Source organism: Morone saxatilis, unplaced genomic scaffold (assembly GCF_004916995.1).
Source record: "Morone saxatilis isolate NCDOM2014 unplaced genomic scaffold, NCSU_SB_2.0 Contig8, whole genome shotgun sequence".
Lineage (NCBI taxonomy): Eukaryota > Metazoa > Chordata > Actinopteri > Moronidae > Morone > Morone saxatilis.
In genome coordinates this window covers 8,935,553-8,959,579 of record NW_023340257.1, presented here as the reverse complement: position 1 = coordinate 8,959,579, position 24,027 = coordinate 8,935,553, and the positions used below count along the sequence as shown (strand labels likewise).

The 24,027-nt window shown below is 42.4% G+C and overlaps 5 protein-coding genes across 8 annotated transcripts in view; 2 read left to right on the top strand and 3 right to left on the bottom strand.

The window, feature by feature from the left end:
- Positions 1-3,903: 3,903 nt before the first annotated feature.
- Positions 3,904-6,473, bottom strand: rps25 (ribosomal protein S25). Its single transcript, XM_035680585.1, has 5 exons — positions 6,409-6,473; positions 5,767-5,856; positions 5,453-5,636; positions 4,067-4,165; positions 3,904-3,974 (listed from the first exon to the last, which is right to left on the bottom strand). Exons 1-4 carry the CDS (start codon positions 6,409-6,411, stop codon positions 4,071-4,073), a joined length of 372 nt encoding a protein of 123 aa, XP_035536478.1. The 5' UTR covers positions 6,412-6,473; the 3' UTR covers positions 3,904-3,974; positions 4,067-4,070.
- Positions 6,474-6,701: 228 nt separating this feature from the next.
- trappc4 (trafficking protein particle complex 4) lies at positions 6,702-8,355 on the top strand. Its single transcript, XM_035680584.1, has 5 exons — positions 6,702-6,910; positions 7,211-7,385; positions 7,560-7,663; positions 7,835-7,961; positions 8,075-8,355. Exons 1-5 carry the CDS (start codon positions 6,736-6,738, stop codon positions 8,151-8,153), a joined length of 660 nt encoding a protein of 219 aa, XP_035536477.1. The 5' UTR covers positions 6,702-6,735; the 3' UTR covers positions 8,154-8,355.
- Positions 8,356-8,430: 75 nt separating this feature from the next.
- Positions 8,431-13,047, bottom strand: slc37a4a (solute carrier family 37 member 4a). The gene is made up of 9 exons (XM_035680583.1): positions 12,916-13,047; positions 12,001-12,642; positions 11,610-11,842; positions 10,678-10,921; positions 10,164-10,322; positions 9,968-10,053; positions 9,494-9,607; positions 9,261-9,399; positions 8,431-9,106 (listed from the first exon to the last, which is right to left on the bottom strand). Exons 2-9 carry the CDS (start codon positions 12,146-12,148, stop codon positions 8,940-8,942), a joined length of 1,290 nt encoding a protein of 429 aa, XP_035536476.1. The 5' UTR covers positions 12,149-12,642; positions 12,916-13,047; the 3' UTR covers positions 8,431-8,939.
- A 469-nt stretch (positions 13,048-13,516) lies between these two features.
- cfap45 (cilia and flagella associated protein 45) lies at positions 13,517-18,085 on the top strand. Its single transcript, XM_035680582.1, has 12 exons — positions 13,517-13,697; positions 13,824-13,934; positions 14,413-14,519; positions 15,118-15,262; positions 15,370-15,540; positions 15,718-15,896; positions 16,133-16,262; positions 16,390-16,536; positions 16,637-16,750; positions 17,241-17,434; positions 17,583-17,807; positions 17,894-18,085. The coding sequence occupies exons 1-12, from the start codon at positions 13,695-13,697 to the stop codon at positions 17,958-17,960; spliced, it is 1,593 nt and encodes a 530-aa protein (XP_035536475.1). The 5' UTR covers positions 13,517-13,694; the 3' UTR covers positions 17,961-18,085.
- A 138-nt stretch (positions 18,086-18,223) lies between these two features.
- Positions 18,224-24,027, bottom strand: part of LOC118342130 (clathrin heavy chain 1) — a 24,458-nt gene continuing 18,654 nt past the window's right edge. For 2 of the 4 annotated variants that reach the window (XM_035680578.1, XM_035680579.1), the window contains 3 exons: positions 23,189-23,209; positions 19,965-20,040; positions 18,224-19,834 (listed from right to left, as the gene is read on the bottom strand). In XM_035680578.1, the coding sequence (XP_035536471.1) occupies positions 19,704-19,834; positions 19,965-20,040; positions 23,189-23,209 (228 nt within the window). In that variant the 3' untranslated portion in view covers positions 18,224-19,703. The remainder of the gene's footprint in view (positions 19,835-19,964; positions 20,041-23,188; positions 23,210-24,027) is intronic. The other 2 variants (XM_035680580.1, XM_035680581.1) reach the window with 1 other exon arrangement.

Sequence of the window (24,027 nt, the reverse complement as noted above, 5' to 3'; positions counted from 1 at the left end):
CTTCCTGCAGACATTTGAATATCATCAGTGTTTTATCTGAGAGAGAGAGAGAGACTTCCCAAGTCTTGGTCCTCGTTCTGCTGCCCGCGCCCCGCCGCGCAGCGCCTCGCCGCCGCCAGAGGCGCCGGGGCGGCAAGGAGGGGCCAGTTAGTAAGTCAGAGTGGCAGAGGAGACAGGCAGCAAACACAGCGTATTAATAGACGGTGGGGGGGGTCAATTGTTGAAATTGTTTGGAGTCACGGTTTTGAATTATTCCAATCACAAAATACACCTTTGATAACTTTACTTTAGGTAAACAAATATGAATAGCTTAAGGTCATCCTTCAATATTACTAAAATACAGGTGATTCGTACTATTATTAAGTATTAAATTAGTCCTGACAAAAATGAGTCAAATTATGGTTAACTAATATTTACATGCACATATTTATGCTGTTTAAGATTTGAAAAAGACTGTACCTCACCAGGGGCTTGATACACCCGTCGATGAGCAGCAGCTTTAACAGTCCTGGAGCTACTTGATAACCTTGGTGACTCACCTCCGTGTGCTCAAACAGAAGCTGTAAAAACAGAATTAAAGGAGAATTATGACTCTTTAAGTACTTGCAGGACTTTTGGATATTTTTAACCTTTCTAACATTTTTTAACAATAAGTAACTTCTGAAGGTGAACCAAAACCATCAAATGTCCCAGTAAGACATGGCAGTGATCCAGCACGCACTTACTAATATTATTACTTAGACCTGTGTTTTCTCTACTGCACAAAAATAGGAAAAAACAAAAATTTGGTGTTCAAACTCTTTACGTACTTGCTGGACTTTGACTGTAATTAGATGCACCCCAGCTCTCTATTGCGTTTGGTTGAGCCCAGGGGCTTCATGACGGTTTTGAATGTTATGAAATGGAATACAAATGTCAAGGCACATCCATGGTAGCTTACAGTGATTGGAATTGTTGTGCCTAATTACACCTAATTAGGATTGTGTGGGTGTGCATGCACTGAGCTTGATTAATGTCTCCATGACTCTATTGTTAGCTTTGTTGCACCTGTTGGGGTGAACCAAATTACACCTTGAAGGTATAGTCACATTACACTTCTGATATATTGTATGAATATTCACTCCCCTCCTACCAACTGAAGTCCATACAAGAGACACATTTAAGCATATGTTTCAGTGGTCTCAGTTTGGTTCTGGTAGCCCAGAAGGGACAAACCAAACACTGGCTTTAGATAGGGGCTTTTTTTTGATGAGTTTCACAGCCACCATAGTTTCTCCTGCACACTTCACAGCTTGTCCTCATTCCCAGGTTTGCCAAATACAAATGTGAACCGCGTTCACTTAATTGCAACCTGCGATCCCTTAATCTAGCCCTTTAATTAAAAATAAATCCTGCAGTGTCATCCCCTTGCTTCGTACAATAGCACACCAGACTATAAACTGGTGGTATGGGTGTGTGTAGTTTGTGTTTGCTCTGCTCAGTTACCCACCATGTCATCATATCCTTTTTCTGAGCCGAGTGCAGCATTGAACTGAAGGTAAATGTGACCGTACCTTTACATGGAGACTAATGACCTCAGAAAATTCTTAGCATAGCACCACCCACCTTCAACCTGTGCAGGAGGCTAATCAGATGTTATAACTGAAAACACCAGTGGGTGTAAAGTGCCTTTAAAGGTCCAGCGTCCAGAAATGGAATATAATACACATACAGAAACTATGTTTTCATCACCAGAAAATTGTTGTTTTTGTTACTTGAAAATTAGGCCTTTATATCTACAGATGCTTGGGGACACAATCTTTTTTTTCTCTGATTGGCTTACCCTAACATTTTTAGCCTGATCCTAACCACTCTCACTCCTTGTGGCCATACCAATGATGGCAACAAATACTAGCCAATCAGTGGTAGAATAAGGTGGGTCATGACTTAGCCAATCAGGGAAAATACATTTTGCCTAATTTCTGCATTGCAATCAGCAACCACATCGCTATCTGTCACTAAATGCTACACACTGGACCTTTAAATGTGAAATAATTGAGGAATTCACAATGCCAGCACGAAATTACTGATTACTGTTATTTCATTATAAAAGTCCGACATGATTGCAAACACTGATTGCACTACCCTTTTTGCATTCACAGTATAAAAGATTAAAGCGATAAAGGAAGCACTTTTAGCGATCCCCAGAAAACACAGACTTATAAAGAATTCAGTTAGGCTGATGGGAAAAACTACAAGAAATACTCAAATACATGATGGTCTGTTAAAAAAGCCACTAGTGCGAAGTGTCGGTACGAAGTCATCTGCATTGAAAAACAGGCAGTAAGTGTCTTTTTGTTCTCACAGGCAGATGCTGGAGGAGTGGACAGGCGGTGCATCTGTCAGTGGCGTGCATCCTGCAGTTTGTTGTGCTGTTGCTGCTCGAGGTGATGCTGTGCAGTGAAAAAGAGACATCTGACAGCATCCATCACAAGACTACTGTGTCTTTCATGCCCCGAGCAAACATCTGACAGTGGAGACGGCTTTATTCCATGCTATTTCTTATCAATATCTCATAACCTTTCACTGCCTGTGGCTTTAAACAGACAAATGGTTAAGATTTTGCACAAAGTTAGAAATGATCCATTCTGTACTAAAAACAAGATCAGTAGAGTCAGAGTGTCCCTTTCAATTTATTGCATGACAACACTAGGTACATGGTGTAGGTGCAGAACTGAGGACTATCATTACCAAGGACACTGATAATAACTGAACACAACACGGGCGCTAAATGAGGTGTGAACGCTGCCAGCAGCACAGGCTCTCATCTCAAGTGTGCTGCTTTGAACAGAGTAATGCCTGGAAAGCTTTCAATGTCTCTGATGTTAAGTCAAAATACCTCAAATCAATCCGCGCAGTTAATGTTCAACGTTAACAAGAAAGAGGATGGATTCCAACCCACAAAAAAAATAAAAATAAATTGAGGTACACACCCTATCTAAAATGTTTTTCTTCTTGTTCATAGTTGGATGAGCTTCAGTGTGCAGAATGATGCATGTACACAAACATCTTGTGTCCAGCAGGAAAACAGAAATGAGCCAAATTTGCATATTCATATAGTTTTGAATTTTGAAAGAGGTAACATTTTTATTTTAAGAAGTTAGTGTTGAAGTTACTTTAACTTTTCCTCCAGAAAACAAGATATCAGGCTCACATTGTTCCAAGTGACTGTTGTCATGTCATGTCTTAATACATTAGAGGGGATCCTTAAAAATAAGACCAATGCATTTAATTTTTCAACGACTGTTTTCCTTTATGGACAGTGTTTCCCTACACGTACATCAGGAGCACCTGCTTTGTGTTGTAGTTTTATAGTATTTTTTGGCAGCATCAGTGTCAAGAGCATTTTTGTAGAGAAGAAAGATTATGACTGCCCATTGGGACATGTGTTGTCATCAACTGATCCCGACTTTAAACTGCATTAACCAGACATGGGGCCAGTTCCACTCAAAACCAGTAACCTGGTCTAGTGCGTGCTGTCATTTCTACTGAACATACAGATTTTCAGATACCACAAATCTGAAGGAACAGGAACTAAATAAAGCGCAGCCTGCTTGGTGCTGCTCCATTAAACAGCAGAACACTTCAGTATAATTATTTCACCTGCTAAAATAATTGTACATTATTTCAGATTCTGTATGTGCAAATAAAAAAAAAGTGTGCCATTATTTTAACTCTGAGTAACCTGTAGTTTGTTGCTTTACTTTCAAACATTTCCATGTTTTGCAAGGTAGGTCCAGAGTCGTTTCATTTTCCCGGCTGTAACTTATGATAGACATATACCATACATGGTTATACAAACCAAGTAAACCATCAGGTAAACCAGTCACTGACATGATGACCAATAAACAAACACACAGTTGAGGGTTTGTCTTTACAATTTTTATTCACCTTTCATTACAAACAGCTCAACAAGAGGAAGCAAACAGGAGAACCTGCAAGAGAAAAAGGCAGCAGGTCAGTGGACGCAGCTCAAGAATGAGCCAAAGATCAGATGTAAGCAGCTGTAACGGCTCTGCTGCTCTACCTGATTATGCTTTCTCTGCGGCCGCCTCCTCGTCTCCTCCCTTGGTGTTACGTGTGTAAATCAGCTGTGCTCTGTGTTTGGACACCAGTTTGATCATGCCTGGAAGACAAAACAGGACCATGTTCTGTCAGCACATTCTCATGTTCACCATTTTCCTATTGTAGTTCTGCACTGCAGCTCACTTGACAGCAGATGGGTGCAACAGATCATTTCACCGAGTTAACAGAGACATTTGTCATCATTATGATAAGATAAAGTAAGCACTGGCAATATACGTATTACAGCTCTGCATTCAATGCAGCCATTGCATCTAGAAAGAATATCAGTATATAATCAGTATAACCACAACGTTTAGAAGTGAAGGCAAAAATTAAGTTGCAGCTTAAGAACTAATTATTTTTGGCACCAGTAATTATCCCATACAACTCATTTATTACAGGTGGCAGGTTTCATAGATAAAGACACGGAAACAAGGTCCTCCATTAGATGAGATTAGATCTGGTGGGATGCAACAAAGTAGTGCATTATTAAAACGTGTGGAAACAGTATTTGTTGTACCCTTGCTTTCATCTGGCAGTTTGAACCTGGGATGTTTTGGAGAGGAGACTAAATATTTATAAAGAAATTACAAAAACAATGTTGCAGCTTTGATTAGTGATGTAGCAGTCATCATGTTGCATAGTAACCATGCAAATCACTGTCAGTGAAACTACTGATGGAACGGCTACAAAAACACTCTGGCGTGGACGTGGAGTGTGTAAGCGTTTATACATCAACAGGCAGTGTTTGATGAACGCAGGGTTACACTGACCGGGTGAGCTTAATGCTGCTTTAGAACACAATGTGCTAGATGGCAAAACATGTTATTATGTTGGAGTTCCACCCCTTCTGCAACACATGTATTCTGACAGGTGAAATTACTCAGACCACAGGAAATATTCTGCTCTGCTCCAAATTTAAATGGACTTTTGCCTGGATCCACACTTTTAAAATGATCAAACATTTGTAAACAAAGTCAAATTTACTAAAATTCCTCAGATAACTTTGTGCTGGATCAACAATCCACCCAATTCTGCCTGGACACGAATGAGACTTGCGCAATAAAAAAAAAAAGGGCTAAACTGCAGGTGTATCACGTTCTTCACGTGTTAACACCGCAGATTATCAAGGATCTTGAAGTTGTCGCGTATAATAGTAAGTATACTGAAAATGTAACATACACAATCAGAAAGTGTGTGGGAGCCTCGAGTCAAGTCCTACTGAAACAACCCACCATGAGGATGTCCTCATATTCTAATGCATTCAAAGTTAACCCTATTTGATTTAGACGCAGCATTTTGTCCGACCTAGTGTTCACCCTTTGGGGCTACGGGCAGGTGAATTCACCTTTGGCGAGCAGTTCCTGGAGCGCGTTCCTGGCCAGGGAGCCACGGATCTTCAGCCTCTCGGACACAACTGCGGGGGTGATGAGCTTGTAGTTGGGCACCTCTTTGTACAACTTTTCGTAGGTTGCCTTGTCGAAGAGCACCAGGTTGTTGAGCTTATCCCTCACTTTTCCCTTGGACCACTTCTGCTCAGAATCAAAGACAAACGTCGTTCAGGTGAGGAGGAAAGCTCTACAGTGGACCTAGTCAACAATTATTCAGAAACCGCGTCACATGTGAAGGGTTAATTCTGGATGAGTATCACCCGCTGCATACCTTCTTCTTGGCTTTGCCTCCAGATTTGTTGACTGGGTCCTTGTCCTTTTTGGACTTCCCAGTGTCCTTCTTCTTGTCTTGCTTGGGAGGCTGAAAACAGAAGACGACAAATTATAATCCTCCACACTCAGGGGCAATGTGTGCTTCAATGTCCGTGTGTTCAAGTCTAGATACGTTTCTTCAGTAAGGTAATGGATAGACAGTGAGCAGCCGGAGGTTAACTCTGCTAGCCGGCATGGGATGGCCTTGTCAGTGTCTCCACCGAGCCTTTCTAGTCCAACAATTAGCATCGTAACAATACGTGAACCATGTACTAGTTTTTAGTGTTAGCGTCGTGTGTACATTTAAAATAGACATGTATCACTTAAGAGGAGTTGTGAGTGACAACGTTGTTGGGCTAATTTTCAGCAAAGACAGTGTAGCACGAAAGCATGGTGGAATTAGCAGACTAGCTAGCGGACTAGCACGCCGCTAAAGGAGTAAAAAGTAACAACAGTTCGCTTCATTCACAAACTCTTATCGCGGGGAAGGAAGGCACACTGCCGTCACCCCTCAGTCCGACTTATTAGAAGTCTAAATGAGTTGCAGAAACACGGCCATTTATTCATTAGTCTCGATAAAACGTGTGATAACTGTCCTCACCATGTTTCCTCGTCAAGATGTCGGAGCGAAAGGAAGTTCACCCGTGCAAGAGCCCCTTAGACAACCTGTATATGCGGAAATGGAAGAGGGGCTTATGGGAAATTGAGTTTTTAACGTGTTTTCTTTTTTTAAACTCGATTTTGATCATCGTTATTGGCTCACCAAACTGCTGCGCGCTTACACCGCTCGTTATGAGATTAACAGGGCGATAAAAGTGACTCAAAGACACTCAAACTAGCAAAGTATGAGCTCATTTATATTTGCTCCGGTCTTTTGACGCGTCCGTGTCACATGACGCTGCTGTCAGCTGGGCAGGACGTCGCCAAGATGGTGATCTTCAGTGTGTATGTGGTGAACAAGGCTGGAGGTTTAATCTACCAATATGACAACTACGTCCCGAGAGCGGAGGCCGAGAAGACCTTCAGTTATCCTTTAGACCTGGTGCTCAAGCATCACGATGAAAAGGTGGTCGTATCGTTTGGACAGCGGGACGGAATCAGAGGTAACGACGTACCGAATATCGTTAGCTACCTATCGATAGCTCGTTGCTCGATAACCTAGTTAGCTGGGAGTGTTTAACGATATTTAAGACGTAAAACCTGAACAACTCAGGCGATTCTAAACGTGTAATTACACTCGTTTGTGCAGTTTCCTGTGGCCTGGCTAACAGGAAACTACTGTGTCTGCATGATTACATTAAAAGTGGTCTTCATTGTAACGTTACAGGGGGGCTGTTCCACCATTAAGGCTGACTTTAAACTGTATTGTGTGAGACTTAAGAGCCCGTGTTGTCGTTCTCCAGTGGGCCATGCGGTGCTGTCCATCAATGGAGTTGATGTCATTGGCAAAAACACCGCAGACGGAAAGGACACCCTTGAATATTTAAAGGACCCCGCAAATTACCCAGTGTCTATTCGCTTTGGACGGGCACGCCTGAGCTCCAATGAGAAGCTGATGCTGGCCTCTATGTTCCACTCGTAAGTCCCATCAATGGTCACATCCATGTTTCACATTGACACCAGTCATCCAGAGGAGCCAGGTTCCTTCTGTAGTGATCTAACTGAGCTACAGTACTCCGGTAGTTTGGGCACCAATCAGCCTCAGTTGATCCTTACCTCAGGCATTAAACTGCTCTGTGTGTTTCTCTCTAGGTTGTTTGCTATAGGATCACAGCTGTCCCCTGAAGTTGGCAGTTCAGGGATCGAGATGCTAGAAACAGACGTCTTCAAGCTCCACTGCTTCCAGACTCTGACAGGTCAGTGGTGTGAGTGCTGCTGTGCATGAAAGCAGAGGCAGTGATATCCAGTCCCAATGGCTCATTAATAATCCACCCACTCTGTAGCATCCTTATAAAAGGAGCACTCAACAGGCCTCATTAGCTTATTGTACGTCTTTCTCACTGCTTGTTCCATGTCCGTTCTTTCAGGGATAAAGTTTATCGTGCTGGCGGACCCTCGTCAATCTGGTATTGACGCGCTATTGAGGAAGATTTATGAGATCTATTCAGATTTTGCCCTCAAGAATCCCTTTTATTCTCTGGAGATGCCAATCAGGTAATAGAGAGGATCAGGATGATGCTGTCTTGGTACATATCAACAACACCCACACATTCACTTACTTACTTGTGTTTTCTGACACTGTGTGTGTTTTGTTTTCTGATTTTCAGGTGTGAACTCTTTGATCAGAACCTGAAGAGTTCTCTGGAGATCGCAGAGAAAGCTGGCAACTTTGGAGCAGGATCTTGAACTAGATAGGACTATACAGAGCGTGCTGTAACTTCTGACCTTAACAGATTCACAGACTTCATATGTCTTAAGTTCAGTTGGTTGAATTTCATTGTTTCTTTTCCCCAGTTGGTGTCAAACTGGCAATTAACACATTGTAAATACATCATCTTTTGTAAATACTTGAAGATTAAATGACATGCTGTATGTGAACGTTTCAAAACATTTGTTTTTGGCTGCATATATATTGAATTACTAACTATTCTAACTGTTGTCTACTGGGCATTGAGCAAGTGACTGAAACAACAAAGTTAATTTATTCAAGCCTTTGACTTTTCTCACAAGACCACACACTTTCTACAAAAAATGATCATTGTGTAAGTTTTGTAATTTCACTACAGACTTGTTTTTTAACACAGATATCGTATAATATGTATATATTGTATAATATAAAATATACCGGTTTCTAAACCAGGTTTAGTTGTGTGCTCTCAGTGTTGAAATACTTAATCGGCCTTGGAAGAGAAAACCTTTCTCTAGTTGTGTTTATGCCACATTTCATTATATGACCTACACAATGTTCCCTTCTTAAGTTACTGATGTGTTTACAAATATCGTATGTAGAAAAGGACCTTTCAAAACAGGCTTTTTAGGAAAAAGTGCTTAACTTCTCAGAGTTTCCTGTTAGACTGACAGAGAAAATACTATGGTATTAAAAAAAATCAAGTAAGAAAAATATGACAATACAATGATGGCTCAAAGTATCCAGTTGTCCTCTTGGAGCAGAGGAATAGGTGCAATGATGTTTTAGTCTGCCTTCTTGGAGACGTGACCCATCTTGGTTCGGATGTTGCGCAGCAGGAAGAATCCAATAGTGGTGATGCCACAGGTGACCTCTGCTACCCAGAATGCCGCTTCCCAGCCGTGGTGCTTGGCGATGGTGCTGAAGGGAAGTCCAGACAGGAAGCCACCAACTGAGCAGAACAAAAACTTCACTTAGAGAATATACAAAGTGTAGCACATTCAGTCCACTCAGTTAATCAAGTGTCAACCTGCTACACCAAATATAAGACAATAAGATACAGTTGATGCACAGTTGATGCACAATTCTGAAATCAGTCAACTTACTGTTGGCCATCAGGGCCACAATGGCATGTGACGTCCCACAGTAGTTGGATGGGGCACTCTCATTGGCTATAACGCCAAACAATGCTATCGGTCCATAAGAGGAGAAACCAAAAGCAGCACCCAGTATGAGTATCCACACCTGAATGAACAAATGAAAGATACAGCCATGAGTCTGTGCTGAAGAATCAGTCGATCATTTTTGTTCATGGGGATGTCTGTGTTAGAGCAGATACCTTTGAGCTGTCGGGAGTAACTGTGACTCTGAACAGGTACATGGACACAGACATTCCAACCATCATGCAGATCAGGACAAAGTGGCGGGGATTGCCATAGATTCTCATACCTTGCTGTACAAAAAAGGAAATAAATAAAGACAGGTGGGTTTTGCAGAATTTCTATTGTTGCCAAATTCCATTCAGTCATGAAAAAGAGACCAAAAGCAGAGAAAATGTATCATAACCTTTAAGGCTGTGAGACATCTGAGACTTGGAATGTGAAATTCAATATTGACAGCGAAAATGTCAACCTTTTCACAGATGAATAATGTGTTGGTTGGTTATCATGTTGTATATCAAGTTGTACTTCTGTAATATGCACTACTTCCATAAAGGTTACGGTGCAAACAGTACCACTGCATATTGTATAATCAAAGCTGTATGACAAAGAGTATCTAAGATCATTCAGATGTTTACTGTATGTAAACTCACTTTGGCCACAGCCTTATCAGAGAGGAAACCTGCTGCGAGACTGCCCAACAGGCCTCCCACCTCCAGGGCACTCATGTATGAGCTACCTATGGAGAAGAACACAATGATTCACTACAAATAATAAGCTAATGAAACTTAACGCGTAACATATTTCTCAACAGAACCTGGAAGTATCGACTCTATCCCGCTTCCATACCCATGAGTGTAGACTGGCCCTTGTCCTGAATGAGAAACAGCTGGCCCCAGTCGGTGCACGCCGTCTTCACCCCAAACACCACCAGGTAGGACACAGACAGCAGCCACAGGTAGGGTGACAGCAGGAACTCTGACAGGGTGCTCTCATCACTGGAGGATCCTGAACAGGAAGCAAGCAGAAGACTGAGTATTATTTGCGAATCTGGTGTTTTTGTGTGCAGCTGAAACATTACCTTCAACACGACACAGTGGGTGTAACATAACCGAGGAGGGGGTGGGAGAGATCTCTGCTTCTAATCAGATTAATGCATAAAACATCTCTTCTCCATACATTTCTCACAATGCCTGTGCGTGAGCTAGACACAGCTCACACAAGTCCAGCAACCTTTAGTCACAACACAGGAGGCACATGCTGAATGAAAACACACACACACAGCTGGAAAATTTACAGTTATGTGTCAAATGAGTATTGCTTATGTTTACATAAATAACTAATTCAGTCAGTGAATTCTCACCGCCTTTGCTCTTCTTGGCTGCCGCCTCTATATTGGGCAGCCCCACGTCCTTTGGTTCATTCTTGATGAGCAGCAGACAGACAAAGGAGAACGCCACGCAAATCATTCCAGATACTGACAGTATCGTCCTCCAGCTGTAAGTCTGGGCCAGCACCGTGGCAATGATGGGGCCAAGGCTGCCAGCCAGGTTCATGCTGCAGGAGAGAATTGCCCACCATGTCCCGAACTGAGAGGGCTCAAACCACTGGCAGCAGAGAAAAGGAAATAATGACATGAAATTATTACAGGAGTTGAGAGGTAAAAACATTATACACAATAGACCTACATCTCAGCATTTAATTCCCTTCTGGGAGGAAATGTAAAGTAAATTGTCTAATAGAACAATGACCAAGTGTCAGGGACAAGATAACACTGAATTTGTCAAAAAAGAAGCCTATTAGGTATATGTGTCCATATTTTATATTTAACATTGTAACATTGAAGACAGAAAATGTAATAACACGCATCTGTAGAATTCCCCTCCGGTCCAATATAGAAGAAATACTTGGTCAGGAAAACTGAATTATTACCAATTTAACAAAGGAGCAAGGAACAACAACACATTTCTTTCCTTAATCAAAAATCTAACTTTTAATAATTCCACATTTTGTTAAATTTAACATTAGAACAACACAGGTTTTCTGCAGTCTTCCTGATTCTAATATTGCAGTAGTTTCTGGAGTACACTATAAACAATGTGGTGATATGTTTATGTTTTAACTTGTGTATTGTGTGTCTGATTGTGTTCCTGCCTATAAGTGAACCCAGTTCATACTACATGTTCCTGGACAATTAAACAGTGTATTTTGGTGCCTGTTTGTTTTGTTCTTAATAACAGGGGATCAGATATGAGTATATTGCAGCACTGATATACTGGCCTATGGCTTAAGTACCTTGCGCAACACCCTGCCGCAGGGAGGCCAGCCGAGGCCCTGGCCCAGACCGTTGAGAAACCACAGGGCAGAGAAGACAGCGACAGTGGAGGACCAGGAGAAGACCACATTGATGCCTCCCACCATGCACAGGCCAATGGAGAAGAGCCAGCGGGCGCTGATCTGGTCCGAAAGAACGCCACTGATGAACTTACTGATAGCGTAGGCCAAAGACTGGCTGCTGGTGATCATGCCTGAACAAAAGGAGCAGGGCAGGAGAAGAGGAATGTACACAGAGCAGATTACATATATAGCAAGATTTCCTGCTCCTAAATATCTCTGACATACACGGCATTAATGGCAAAACATGATAATCAAGCATAAAGTCGAAGGAAAATCAACAGTGTCATACCCAGGTCATCCTTATCCAGCTCAATTTCTTGCATTAGCGAAGGCATCACAAAGGAGAATGTCTTCCTGTTAAAGTAGTACAGCGTGTAGCCGACAAACATGGCCAGAAATATAGTGCCCCGGTAGTATCCATAACTTGCTGTAGCCATGGTTGCAGATTTAGTCCTACAGAAAAGGCAAAAAGTGGAAGAACAGAGGACAGATCCAGAGGAGGGTAGCAAGCTCCTGCTGCCTGACAGACGTCTGCTGCCTGTGACAGTGAACTTTGCTTCAGGATCCACTGTACAGAAGCAGCTGCTTACACGCGGAGAGGTGTCTGCAATCTGCTGGGGAGGTTAATGGTCAACTTCTCTGCCCTGAAACTGATTTAATCTGGATTGTTACCATGTGCTGCAGGCCGGCCCGACGGGGGTTGGAAAAGGCATTTATCAATCAGGTAGTGACATAAACAATGTATAGGATCAGTTTTCTTTAAGCACCTATTTATAAAAAGAGCTTGAACAGTGACCTTGCTGTTCTTTTCATCTGTTGCTGTTTGCCCATCTGATTGAGGAGGTTAATGAATTACTGGGGAGTCCAATAGTCACTGCAGACCAGGGGGAGGCTCCTGTGTGAACTGTGGTGATCCTCAACAGCCAAAGATCTATGAGACAGAAAGAGTGTGTACAAAATGAGTGCAAAGCTGCAAAAGAGAGATTACACAGTCATTGTGGGCAACATCTGAATAAGGCATGAAGTATAACCGCACACATGACTACAAAAGCCATTTATCTCAGTTAAGTTCAAAAGTTCAAGTAAAGCTGGAACCTTACAATTATAACCAGCCATACTTTAAGCAGGCCAAGTTAGTGAGTACATTGTGAGGCGTGTATATTGTACATAAACAGACTTCAGTGGAAGCAAACCACTTTGATACCTCTGTATGTCCAACTCCTGGTTCCTGTGTCCACCTCACAGCTGTGTGCGTGTTGTTCGCAACATGAAGTCGCCTCAGTTGTCATTGCAGAGCGGCTCATGTCAGGCTGCAGAGGATGTTTCCGCATCATGTGGATGAACTGGCGCCGCCCAGACACACACACACACACACACACACACAACACACCGTGTTTAGGCAACAGTGACGGCTTTTCTGTGAAATAAACTTGATAAATAAGTGAATTGTGAAATAAATAGATACATATAAATAGCACTAATGTTTATTTAGCGTTAACCTGCAATTTAGTATTTGGTGTAAGTGTTAAAACTGTCGCATAATCAATGTGTGTGTGTATTATTGAGGAAGCACTAATATGAGTGTATTTATTGTTTTTGCTGTTGCATATAAATGTATATTAGTAAAGTCCCGCCTCTGACTCGTTGCCTTTTGGTATCTACGTTAGTTCAGTTAGTTGTAGGTTGTAACTAACATTAGATAGAAGTTCATTCATTGTCACACAAACAGGAACATGATAGCCCCTCCTCCTAGTTTAGCTGTCGCGTTTGTTCCCATGGCAACAGATAACAAACATTTCCACACGCTCGACGGATGTCGCAAAACTGTCCAGTTTAAGAGTTAACCAGACACATTTATACATAAAACGTTTAGCTGTAGTGCTATCAGTCTTTTTAACCAATAACAAACCGACTCATCTTTTTAACCCAGCTGTTGGCTGTTAATTCATTCTCCGTTGCCTTGGACACCACTAACCAAAGACCATGGTAAGTTTGAGTTTGAAATAAGAAGCAATGCCGGGCCACTTTTAATGTAGCGACCTGCTAAACCCGGGCTACTGAGTCCAGCAGCTCGTTGTTTGTACTGACACATGCTGATGTTAATCCCTGTAGAGACCCGGGTCCAGCTCCAGGACCTCAAGGAGCAGCTCTCACACCGGCCGCTACCACAGGCTGGCCCCCACCTCTCAGGTGGACGAAACCCTGTTTGGGAGCCCAAAAGCGGTGAGTGAATGTGGTAGAGCCCAGCCTAGACAATAAAGAGTTTGTTAAATGTTTAATGTCTCAGATGTTGCTTTTTATGTGAAGATGAAACCATATTGTCATCTCTGTCTTGTTACTGCTGTTTACCCCCAGAAACAAATAAAACAAATGTGCTGCAGAGTTATTTCCTGGGTGTATGTATATATGAATATAGCTGTATTGTTTTATTTTATTTATTTCCTTTGTTGTTCTATGTATAAACGTAATGATCTTTCTCTTTGTGCAGCAGGAAGGAACTGCAAACCTTCATTTCATTATACAACGTTGTGCTGTACAGTAATAAACACATCCCATTGATAATGTCCTGGGCTTACAGCATCAGTGTAGGGCTATGGTGGTGTACCTAAGTAGTGTAATGTATTGTCCGGATGGAGAGATCACAAGCTTTGAGTGGGTTTGTGAGACGTTGATCACTAACTCCGTCCACGTGTGATCACAGTTAGACAAACGTGGAAATTCAGCCTCCAAAACCAAGAATCAGTCGCAGAAGAACCAGGGCGAAGAGACTGTTCAAATCATCACCAAAGACCTCATTCGCAATCTCAGGTAACAGTCACTGTCGGTTTGTCTGTGGCAGGGGGTCCGCAGGGCCTTTAAAAGCTTTATATCAAATAATCTGAATTCTAGGCCTTTGAAAGTCTTAAATATATATTATTGTAACATTAACATTACTTGAATACTGTTAACAACAGTCTCACTTTTAAATGTGTTTATGATAATAACATTTTATTGATCATGCTGTAACAACAACAAAACTAAACTAACATAGAATCAATATTTTCCTTGAAGCCCTCTGCTGTTTTTTGTGACAGTTTTGATGTAAAATAGGTCTTAAATATTATTATTATGGTCTTTTAAATTGAACCTGTTGAACCCTGCAGAAACTCTGGGTGGGTATAAAAACCATAATGCACATTTGAATAGATGGAAATGCATGTAGTTAATGTTAGTTTAAAAATAATATAAAGCATTATATTAGATTATAAACTTTATAACCAACCCCTATAATTCACAGTAGTATAACATAGAAATAAAATTAAAAAGTCACAGTATTGTAAAGGTGCAAGCAACCGTTTTGATTCATAATGCAGTACTGAATCCCATATTGCACATAGGACAAATGTACTATCTGTCATTATGCCAGGATCCCAATCCAGGATCCTTCAGGAGAGTCCATCATTCTACCATCGGCTGAGTTTGAGCGGATCGCCTCAGTGTCCCAGGTTCTCACCAAGGAGGAGAAGGAGGCCCTGAAGGAGGCGTATCAGAGGAAGAAAGAGGAGGAAATTGTATGAAACTTGACAAACTCCAATCAAAATGGCCCTTGAACTTGCAGACTTATTATAAGACAATAAACCCTCCCCTCTCTTTTTTTAATGTACCGCTAATCCTACAGAAAGCTAGAGAGGACAGGAAGCTTCAGATCTTTGAGGCAGACCTGTCCCGTAAGGAGAACCAGGCTCTGACCGAGCTGGAGCTAGAGGCCCGGAACCGTGCGCAACACTTGGTGGAGCGGGCCAGCGCATTAAGGATGGAGCAGGAGGAGGAGATAAAACAGCTCAACAAGGTAAGAAGTAGCTGTGGACAGGTGGACGACGAAAGATTAAAAAAGTGCCTAAAGGTGAACCCGTCAAATGATGGTGGTACTGCTGATTTTTTTTGTATATATCAATGATCATCAATGAATACTTTGTGTGTGTGTGTGTGTGTCTGTGTCTGTGTGTGTGTGTGTGGTCCCCCTCAGCTGATTCTGGGTGCTCAGTGTCAAGCCACACGAGATGCCCAGATCCAGGAGAAGAAACAGATCCATGTAGAGTTGTCAGAGGAGGAGAAGCGTCTGGACGCCATGATGGAGGTGGAGCGACGCAAGGCCTTGGAGACTGTGGAGAAGATTGATGAGCTGCGCAAACACCAGAGGATCAGGTGAAGAAAGCTTTACTGGGAAGTACACTCAAAATCATTCATGGAGTTGTGGCACCCTGCTAGCTCACCTGGTAGAGCTGGTGCTCTAGTACCAGTACCAGTCCATCCAGCAATTTGGATGAAGTTTGAGCAGATCATTTCCTGTGAATACTGCATAACACGACTGGTGAGCAGTAAAGGCACTGGGCTTCCAGTTTGTCATATTTATCGTGTGTGTGTTGCATGTTATATTCCAGTGGGATGCAGCTCATTTACGACCAGATCCAGAGACGTCTGGAAAACGAGAGACTGCAGGATGAGATGAAAGAGTATGAGAGACAGCAGATACGAGAGAACCAGGAGAAAATGAACCTGGAAGACCTCAAGGTGCAGACCATGCAGAGACAATGCACACAAACACACTGACAGGGTGACATACATGGCCAGAGGGATATGCAGCCACACACACATGCATTGGAGTCTGCATTCTCTCTGACTGGTTGTCTTCTTCCAGGCCCTGGAGAAGAAGAAGGAAGAGCAAAAGCGTCTGCATGAGGAGGTCATGCGTATCAATGCAGAGACCGTGCGGGCCAAGGAGCGGAGGAGAGAGGAGGAGAAGCTGGCTGACATGAGAGATATGGAATACATCCGAAAGAAACTGGTCAGATAAAAAGCATTTTACTGCCATAGACGGTCCATGGTGTGGGTATGGAGTCCCACACAATTCAGTGAAATAACTGAGTGTTTTATGACCTCTGCAGGAGCGGGAGGCAGAATATGAAGCAGAGCAGAGACAAATCAAGAAGGAGAAGGAGCTGGAGATTGCCAGGCTGAGGGCTAGGCAGGAAAAAGCAAAAGACTACAAGGCAGAGCAGGTCAGGATTAAACCCACCAGCTGAGCACCGCCTTAAAGGTCCAGTCTGTAGAATTTAGTGGCATCTGGTGGTGTAGTTGCAGATCGCAGCTCCCTTGCTCCACCCTCCTTTTCCAAGTGAAAAGAAAAAAACTACACTGGCTGCAAAACTTAAATGCCCATATCTAGAGCCAGTGGTTGGTTTGTCCGTTCTGGGCCACTGTAGAAACATGGCTGTTCAACATGAGTCTGTGAGCTCGTAAAGAAAGTGCTTCTTATTTTTAGGTGATTATACACTAATGACACTAACATACCTATGAATAATATATTCAACTTCTGCCAATAGATCCTCCTAAATGTTACACACTGGACCTTTTAAGATGGCACCTGCTGCATTTCACCCTTTAACACCCTGTAACTCTCTAATCACTTACCTTTCATACAGATTGATGGGAATGAAAGGATTCAGTATGTCCAAATTTAGTGTGTTTGTGTGTGTTTGCATTTGGAAGGATGAGCTCCGTGCTCAGAGGAATCAAGAGAGTATAAATAGAGAATGGAGGAGAAAGGAAAAAGAGCTGGCCTCAAAGAAAGGGCAGGAGGAAGCGATGCTGAGGGCGGCTCGCTTGGAGCAGGTTCAGTGCAAAGAGCACTTCCTGTCGATCGAGGCTGGCCGGGAGAAGGCAGAGTTTGAAAGAGTGCTGAAGTAAGAAACTTTAGTTTTTTCTGAACTCATTCTCACATCATCAAATCACATTACTTTAAGATGAGACATTAACATTTGTTTCCATTTATTCAGCTATACCATGATATTAATGTTAGTTTCCCTGCCCTTTCTACCTTTCTCCACACAGGGCGCAACAGGAAGCCATCATCAAACATAAGGAGGAGGAAGAGCAACGGCGTCAGAAAGCGCTCCGCCATGCAGACGCCATCCGACGTCAGGTGAAGGACTGTGAGCTCTCAGCCATTACTAATCGCAGACAGACCTTTGAGGAGGCTGATCGGTTGATCGAGGAAGCCCGGCAGAGGCGTATGCGCCTCGATGAGATCAAACAGAAGAAGCTGAAAGAGCTCAAGTAAGTACAAGGCATGTTAATGGTTAATGACATATTGTAAATGTGTGTGTATGCTGAATGAACCTGACGTGTTTGCCAATGTGCAGGGCCACGGGACTCCCTGAAAAATACTGCGGTGAAGTGGAAAGGAAGGCCCGGGCCTACTTACTCTGATTCACTCACGACTGGATCCCAAACGGCGCGAATCCACAATTTACTCCTTTAAGGAAAAACACGTTTCTAGTATTAATGTAACTTGATATAAACGCGTACCAATAAAGGTTTTTATTGCACTTTCATCACTGTTTTATGAGCATTTAATCATGTTTTATTAGTTGATGGTGTTTTAGGAAACTAAAGTGACTTTTTGAGACATTACTACTTCCTCTCACACACACACTTAAACCACAGGAGACTGGGTACAATTTTTAGTTTTTATTTAGGCTAGTATTTCCCTTTCAGTTGAGTCATATTCTTCCACTTATCAATGACAGATCCCCTCTATTACTAATATGCATGACAACAGAAAGGAATTCAACTTATGTTAGGGTTAGGATGACACTTTACACACACAGCTTAAAGCATGTAAGGAAGTTAAGTACATCAAGGTAAATACAGGCTCTTATTTCAGACCATTCTTGACAAAGAACTGGATGTACTGAGACCTAATTTTCTTCATCATAACCATCTACACACACAACCTACAGGAGTGTTTATGGATCTAACCAAGCTGTCATTAGGACACCAAAGGTTCCACATGCCTGTCTTCTTCTGCCTCCTTGTTTGAACATTAGCGAAGGAGGAAACAGGACAGGAGGGTGGGTGGAGGACAGATGGGTGGGGTCTCCATCTAAACGTTTTCAATTCGTCATGTTCACATCTGTACACGCAAAAAAAGTAATGGTGACCGAGGGAAACACCACAACACCTGGCATACACGGACCTCAGCACGAGGAGGGTTCAGAGTAAATACACACACACGGTACGGTTAAGGGTTAAGGGCCCTGGGGTTTGGTTGCCGTGGTCCCGTCCTTGCACATACACAGATACAGTCTCACACAAGCACTGTACACGGCACAAGAGGTCACCTAAATACATGGAGCCAATGAGGGAGAGCTAACATCTAGGAGGGTGGACTGGATAGCCTACAGGCTGAGAGGGGGTTAAAATTCTTATTTAGACCATCAGGTCACACTCGCACACACACACACAAACACACCCTCATTCACACAGTGACATACGTCTGTATGCATTTAAAACTCCATAAAGCTACACGCCTGTGCAGAATATACTATCATCACTTAGTGTTGCTAGCTATAGCCATTGAAATGGCAATATATGTTCAAATATTATATGTAACCTTTTTTTTCCTCAGAATATACAATGATGAAATGCATTATACAGACAAACGAGACAATGTAAGCTGTTCACATGTTCAGTACATCAAAAGTAAGAGCTTCTCTACATTAATTTTCTTCACGAGTGCAAAATCCAATGCTCCTCCACCTACTTCAAAGGTTCATTGCTGAGCTATAGCAAGTCCACTTCTGCACAAACCATAAACCAATAAAAAAAACACGACATTAACAAAACACACACAAAAAAAATCTAAATAAGTAGTCATAAATATGGAATGTGAAAAACAAACAAACGTGGTCCAATTTCTTTTCAAACAATACAAATAAAAGTCCTTCAATGCAGTTAAATGTTTTCTCTTGTAACAGGACAACATAATAAAAAAATAGTACTCAAAACGAGAGTGGGCTGTTGCTTGCTTGTGGCCCCTGTTGTGAGTAGAAGACCATGGGAAGCTGGTGACGAACACAAAGAGAGAAGGGCTGATGGAAGGAAGGTGTTTGGGTCAAGTTGTGGCGGAGGGTGGGGTGGGGGGGGGAGGAGGTCGGGGTTGTTGGGTGTTCACATGCCATAGCCGAAGCTGGGCTGTGGTGGTTGGCTGTAGCCTGGTGCTGCTGTGTAGCCGTAGCCGTAGGGCTGCTGAGGAGGCACGGCCACGTTGGGCCCTGCTGTAAGCATGAGCTGGGGTGTGCCTGCAAACACAAACATCAGAATGAGAAGTTAGGAAAGTCATTAACGTCAAAAATATTCCCTGTTTGTGTTAAGTGTCCTCGTAACTGGTGGATTATTGCAACCTAATTATCGCGTGTGTGGTCTTTTTACCGTAAACAATGGGTTGAGACTCAGTAGCCTGCTCCTCCTGTTTCCTCAGAGACTCAGAGGCTTCGAGTTTGTCCACCTGTGGAAAACACAATGACAGTGAGTGGGTCAGACTTCAGTTGCACTGTGGCCGATGGGGCTCTTGAAGAGCAAGGGCTGAGACGCCGGGTTTGTAAAAAAACTGACCTCTGGGTTATTTCACTGGCTGACGGATGGGACCATTCCTGACAGGCGAAGATGAATACAGTCCAGATTTAAATAAAAAACAGGCTGCAGGAGGCAGGCCTTGCTAATGTGTTGGAGGCCCTCTAGAAGGCAAGAGGAGTAACTACATCTAGAGAGCTACTGGCTACTCTATCAAGCTTGGCTACAAGAGTCTATCAGATAGACATCCACTTCTTTGTGTCAAGTATTAGGGATTTGGAGAGGAGACAAAGACAAACAGCTACAGGGCAATAATGGTCCCACCATCCAGCCACCCAAATCATCTACTCTAAACATGTAGGAAATGTAGAGTATGTAGAGAACCAACCCTTCACCAGTATAGACAGACTCACTAAGATAAGCATTCATGTTTTTTCACCGTTAGTTAGTTTGTCCATCTCATAGCAGAATATCAAACCGTTCTGCTCTGTTTTGCATTTTAGATGGCGAACAGAGAAGCAGACCAAGACACAGCTTGATTAGCCTTCAGTAGCAATCAGGATTGGTAATAATACATTTTCCAGCTGTAATTAGGAACCTAACAGAGGCGAAGACTTGATTCTGAAAGACTGGGCTTCAAAAGATGCTTTACACAACAAAGTAATCAAATTTAGTTATTGAGTAACGGCAGAACGTCAGGCTGAAACATGCTTCATGTGCCTGTGTTTATGCTGTCTCGTCTGTAGACTTGCGTGTGCCATCCAGAAACATCACTGTCATCCTTGAGACAGGCGTAGAAATGCTCTTTCATAAATGATGGCTTTTTGTAGTCAGTGTTGGGGTTACAGGAATAAACATCTTTATTTGAGTTGTGTTTACTTATTTGAGATGTTTACCTAGTTTGTTAGTGCAAACACTGAATATAGCGATTATTTTCATTATCTATAAATCTCCCAATTATTTGCACAATGAATTGATTAATCACATGGTGTGTCAGAAACAGTGCAAAGTGAAGTCATCAAAAGTCAGCATTTTCAGAGGCATGCCCGCGGCCCTCACACGTGCTCTAATTAAGTCACTGCCTGCGTGCCAACAGCTACAAGAAGCATGTAGCAGCCTTGAGAATCAACTTGCTAAATCTTTCTGTTTTTTCTTTGGTGCTTCAGTATTTGCTAAGCAGCTCAGAGGCAGACAATGACGGGAGGGGGAAAGGACAAAAGATAGAGCTAAAAACAATTCAGAGAATTAAGCAGCCAGCAAAAAGGTTCAGATATTAATCTCAGCTGTGACAGTGTACATCTTAAATACTGACAATGCTAAATGACATAACAGGATAGCTTTCCTGTTTCAGTGGTTTTGGGTTCAGTTCTCTACATACTGCCTGGTTTATTACTAGAGTCGGTCAATCTGGTTAAGCAGGCTGTTTTTAAGGAAAGACAGGCTGTTGTTTGGTTTCAGAAGAGAAGGGTTGAGAGACATGCTGAAGCGGCAGTTTAGTTATTTTCTTCTTCAAGAGTGCATGAGAAAAAAAGACAGAGAAGCAGAGAGCATAGTGGAGGGAGTGTGAGAGAGGGTGGAGGGGATGGTTTTGTACAGCCAGTTCAAGGTTTCCAGAAGCAGGCACAGCCAACAACCATGTCTCCTAGCCTGGCCTGAGTGCTGCTGATGCTACCACGGGAGGGGGAAATGCATGCTTGTCGCTTTACATGTAGTCTTTCCCCCAGAGAACACACCCAAATGAGAGATTATTTGCTCTCATAAACTGAAGTTGTTTGTTGCTTGAAGAGACCACACTTTAAAGTAGCAAAGAATGCTCAGAGAGACAAATGTTGTAGGAAAATATATTATAGGAATACCCCTGTAGCCATGTATCTCATGTTTTGGGGTTTTTTAAATCGCCTGTGTTCTTCTATTGCCTTGAAATAAATTCATTAATACCGACAGACATGGAGAAAAATAATAGAAAGGTCTCTGAAAGAATGGTCACTTCGTAAAAATAATGCCTCACTGCCTCTTGTATTTCTAAAATTAGGTCTTACACTTAGCTGCAATCTATGCTACTGCACATCGGTCAAAATACACATATGCCCTCACCCCTCTCAACATAAATATATAGTTAAGAATCATAAATTTGCCTTGAAACACATATGCTTCCTGAGCCATGTCAGGATGATGTCTAGGAGCAGCAGACTGCAGCTGAGTGGTGTTATAAGACAGTTTAACATTAGAATTTATCTACCGTCTGTGAGAAAAGGACCTGACCACAGTAGGTGAGGTAGTTATCCAGAGTGGCGCTCTTCACAGACACCCTAAGGAGAGCTGATGGGAATGCTGGCTTAAGTGGACGGCTCAGTGTGTTTGAGGATAAAGGCTGTGGGGACGCATTTAATAGAGGCGTGTGGGGGACAACTGCAGAGTCCAAAGATTATCCTTGGACTCCTGGGAGATTTATACATCTTTCAGCTTATTATTTCAGTTTTCTGTTTTGCTTTCATACTGTCGTTGGCTGCAGCCAGCAGCTGTTTTCAGTGAAAATATGCGAAAACATGTCAGAATTTTGTGTTTACTGTTTGTTTCCTGCTGACAACAAACTGTTATTGTATTTACATATTTCTCACTGTTTAACTGCTGTTTGCAAAGTGCAAAACAAAAGTCTAGTCTAGTTCTGAACTGTAATTCTGCTCCTTAACAAGTATTTAAGTTACTGTATTGACATGCCTGAGCAAACCTCTCAGTAGGTAAATCCTGTCAGCGATCATTAATGATGAACTTCATAATTCCAAGGAGGAGTTATGTTCAGTTTTGTGCCTGTGTAATGCAATAACAAGTGGATCTAGAGCCGTCACTGACACCAGCAAACCCAGCAGAGCCCTGAGGGACGGGTGTAAAGAGCCCCGCTCTGGAGTCTCGTGGGTTGGTGGGTGGTCTAGTTGAGATGTGGAGTTTACAATCAGAAGCAGCAGAGTGACATGGGGGGTAGAGGGTACATGCAGTTTCTGCTAATTTCACTCCTCCAAACTACAGGCTACAGGACAAGGGGGAGGGGTCAAAAAGAATGATTAGAAAATGGATTCGACTTTCACCTTTTCCTTTATCGCATCAACCTGGAAAGGAAATTCAGAGAAGCAACTTAAGGAGGAAAAAAAAACAAATGGAAGTCTCCCAAAATAGAAATTGACAAAGAGAAAAGAGCAAACAGACGACTTGTCACAAACACAAAAATCCTGAGATAGAGAGAGATGCGGGTAATAATGCCACTTTTGATACAAATGCAGACTTGAGATTACTCTGGTACTGTGAATTTTCCCCTTGTTGCTTACAACAGTGTAAAAAACAACCTACAGTAAGTTTAAACACTTCAATAAGATCTACTAAATAAAGTTTTATGTTTACTATATAATGCAAAGACTTATTATATTCTAAAAATGGTTCCTTATTTTAACCTGTTTCAGGTAAACAGCTGGTGGGGTTTGCCAAGCACCAAGAAGTAGTCAGCCACCAAAACAATTTTGTTGAACTAGCAGCTTTTATGACAAACTGAATTATTGTGATGTACTAAAATCCACCAACTTGCTATTCCAAGTTTGGCAAACAAATGCAACGAATTTTACAAATGCTTCACTCAGGTCTGCTGTCTATTATGAAAGCAATAGGTGGGTCGCTTTTTTTTTTTTTTTTTGCCATGTAACAGAGATAAATGGCATGACAAGCAACACAGCAGTTATGAATCTCCTCTGGAACACATTTGTACGGAAAAGTAGCCTGAATGGATGGAAACCCAAATGAGAAAGAAAAACCAGTGATGACACATGACTGATAGAAGCACAGGAAGATGAGCATGAATGGAGGAAAGAATAGGCAGTACTGGGGGCCTTATCTCTGATACTGTCTGGGGGGAAACCATGTGACACTGCCTATAGCT

Excerpts from the sequence above, each read along its gene's own strand:
- rps25 (XM_035680585.1), bottom strand. Across the intron at positions 5,637-5,766 it reads GAGGCAAAGCCAAGAAGAAG|AAGTGGTCCAAGGGAAAAGT; the intron begins GTATGCAGCGGG and ends GATTCTGAGCAG. Across the intron at positions 4,166-5,452 it reads CCAGGAACTGCTCGCCAAAG|GCATGATCAAACTGGTGTCC; the intron begins GTGAATTCACCT and ends TTTGTCTTCCAG.
- trappc4 (XM_035680584.1), top strand. The coding sequence starts at position 6,736 with ATGGTGATCTTCAGTGTGTATGTGGTGAACAAGGCTGGAGGTTTAATC. Across the intron at positions 7,386-7,559 it reads CTGGCCTCTATGTTCCACTC|GTTGTTTGCTATAGGATCAC; the intron begins GTAAGTCCCATC and ends GTTTCTCTCTAG. Across the intron at positions 7,962-8,074 it reads TCTCTGGAGATGCCAATCAG|GTGTGAACTCTTTGATCAGA; the intron begins GTAATAGAGAGG and ends TCTGATTTTCAG.
- slc37a4a (XM_035680583.1), bottom strand. The coding sequence starts at position 12,148 with ATGGCTACAGCAAGTTATGGATACTACCGGGGCACTATATTTCTGGCC. Across the intron at positions 10,054-10,163 it reads GGGCCAGTCTACACTCATGG|GTAGCTCATACATGAGTGCC; the intron begins GTATGGAAGCGG and ends TCTTCTCCATAG. Across the intron at positions 9,400-9,493 it reads TTACTCCCGACAGCTCAAAG|GTGTGGATACTCATACTGGG; the intron begins GTATCTGCTCTA and ends TTGTTCATTCAG.
- cfap45 (XM_035680582.1), top strand. Across the intron at positions 15,897-16,132 it reads CGCAAACACCAGAGGATCAG|TGGGATGCAGCTCATTTACG; the intron begins GTGAAGAAAGCT and ends GTTATATTCCAG. Across the intron at positions 16,751-17,240 it reads AAGACTACAAGGCAGAGCAG|GATGAGCTCCGTGCTCAGAG; the intron begins GTCAGGATTAAA and ends TGCATTTGGAAG.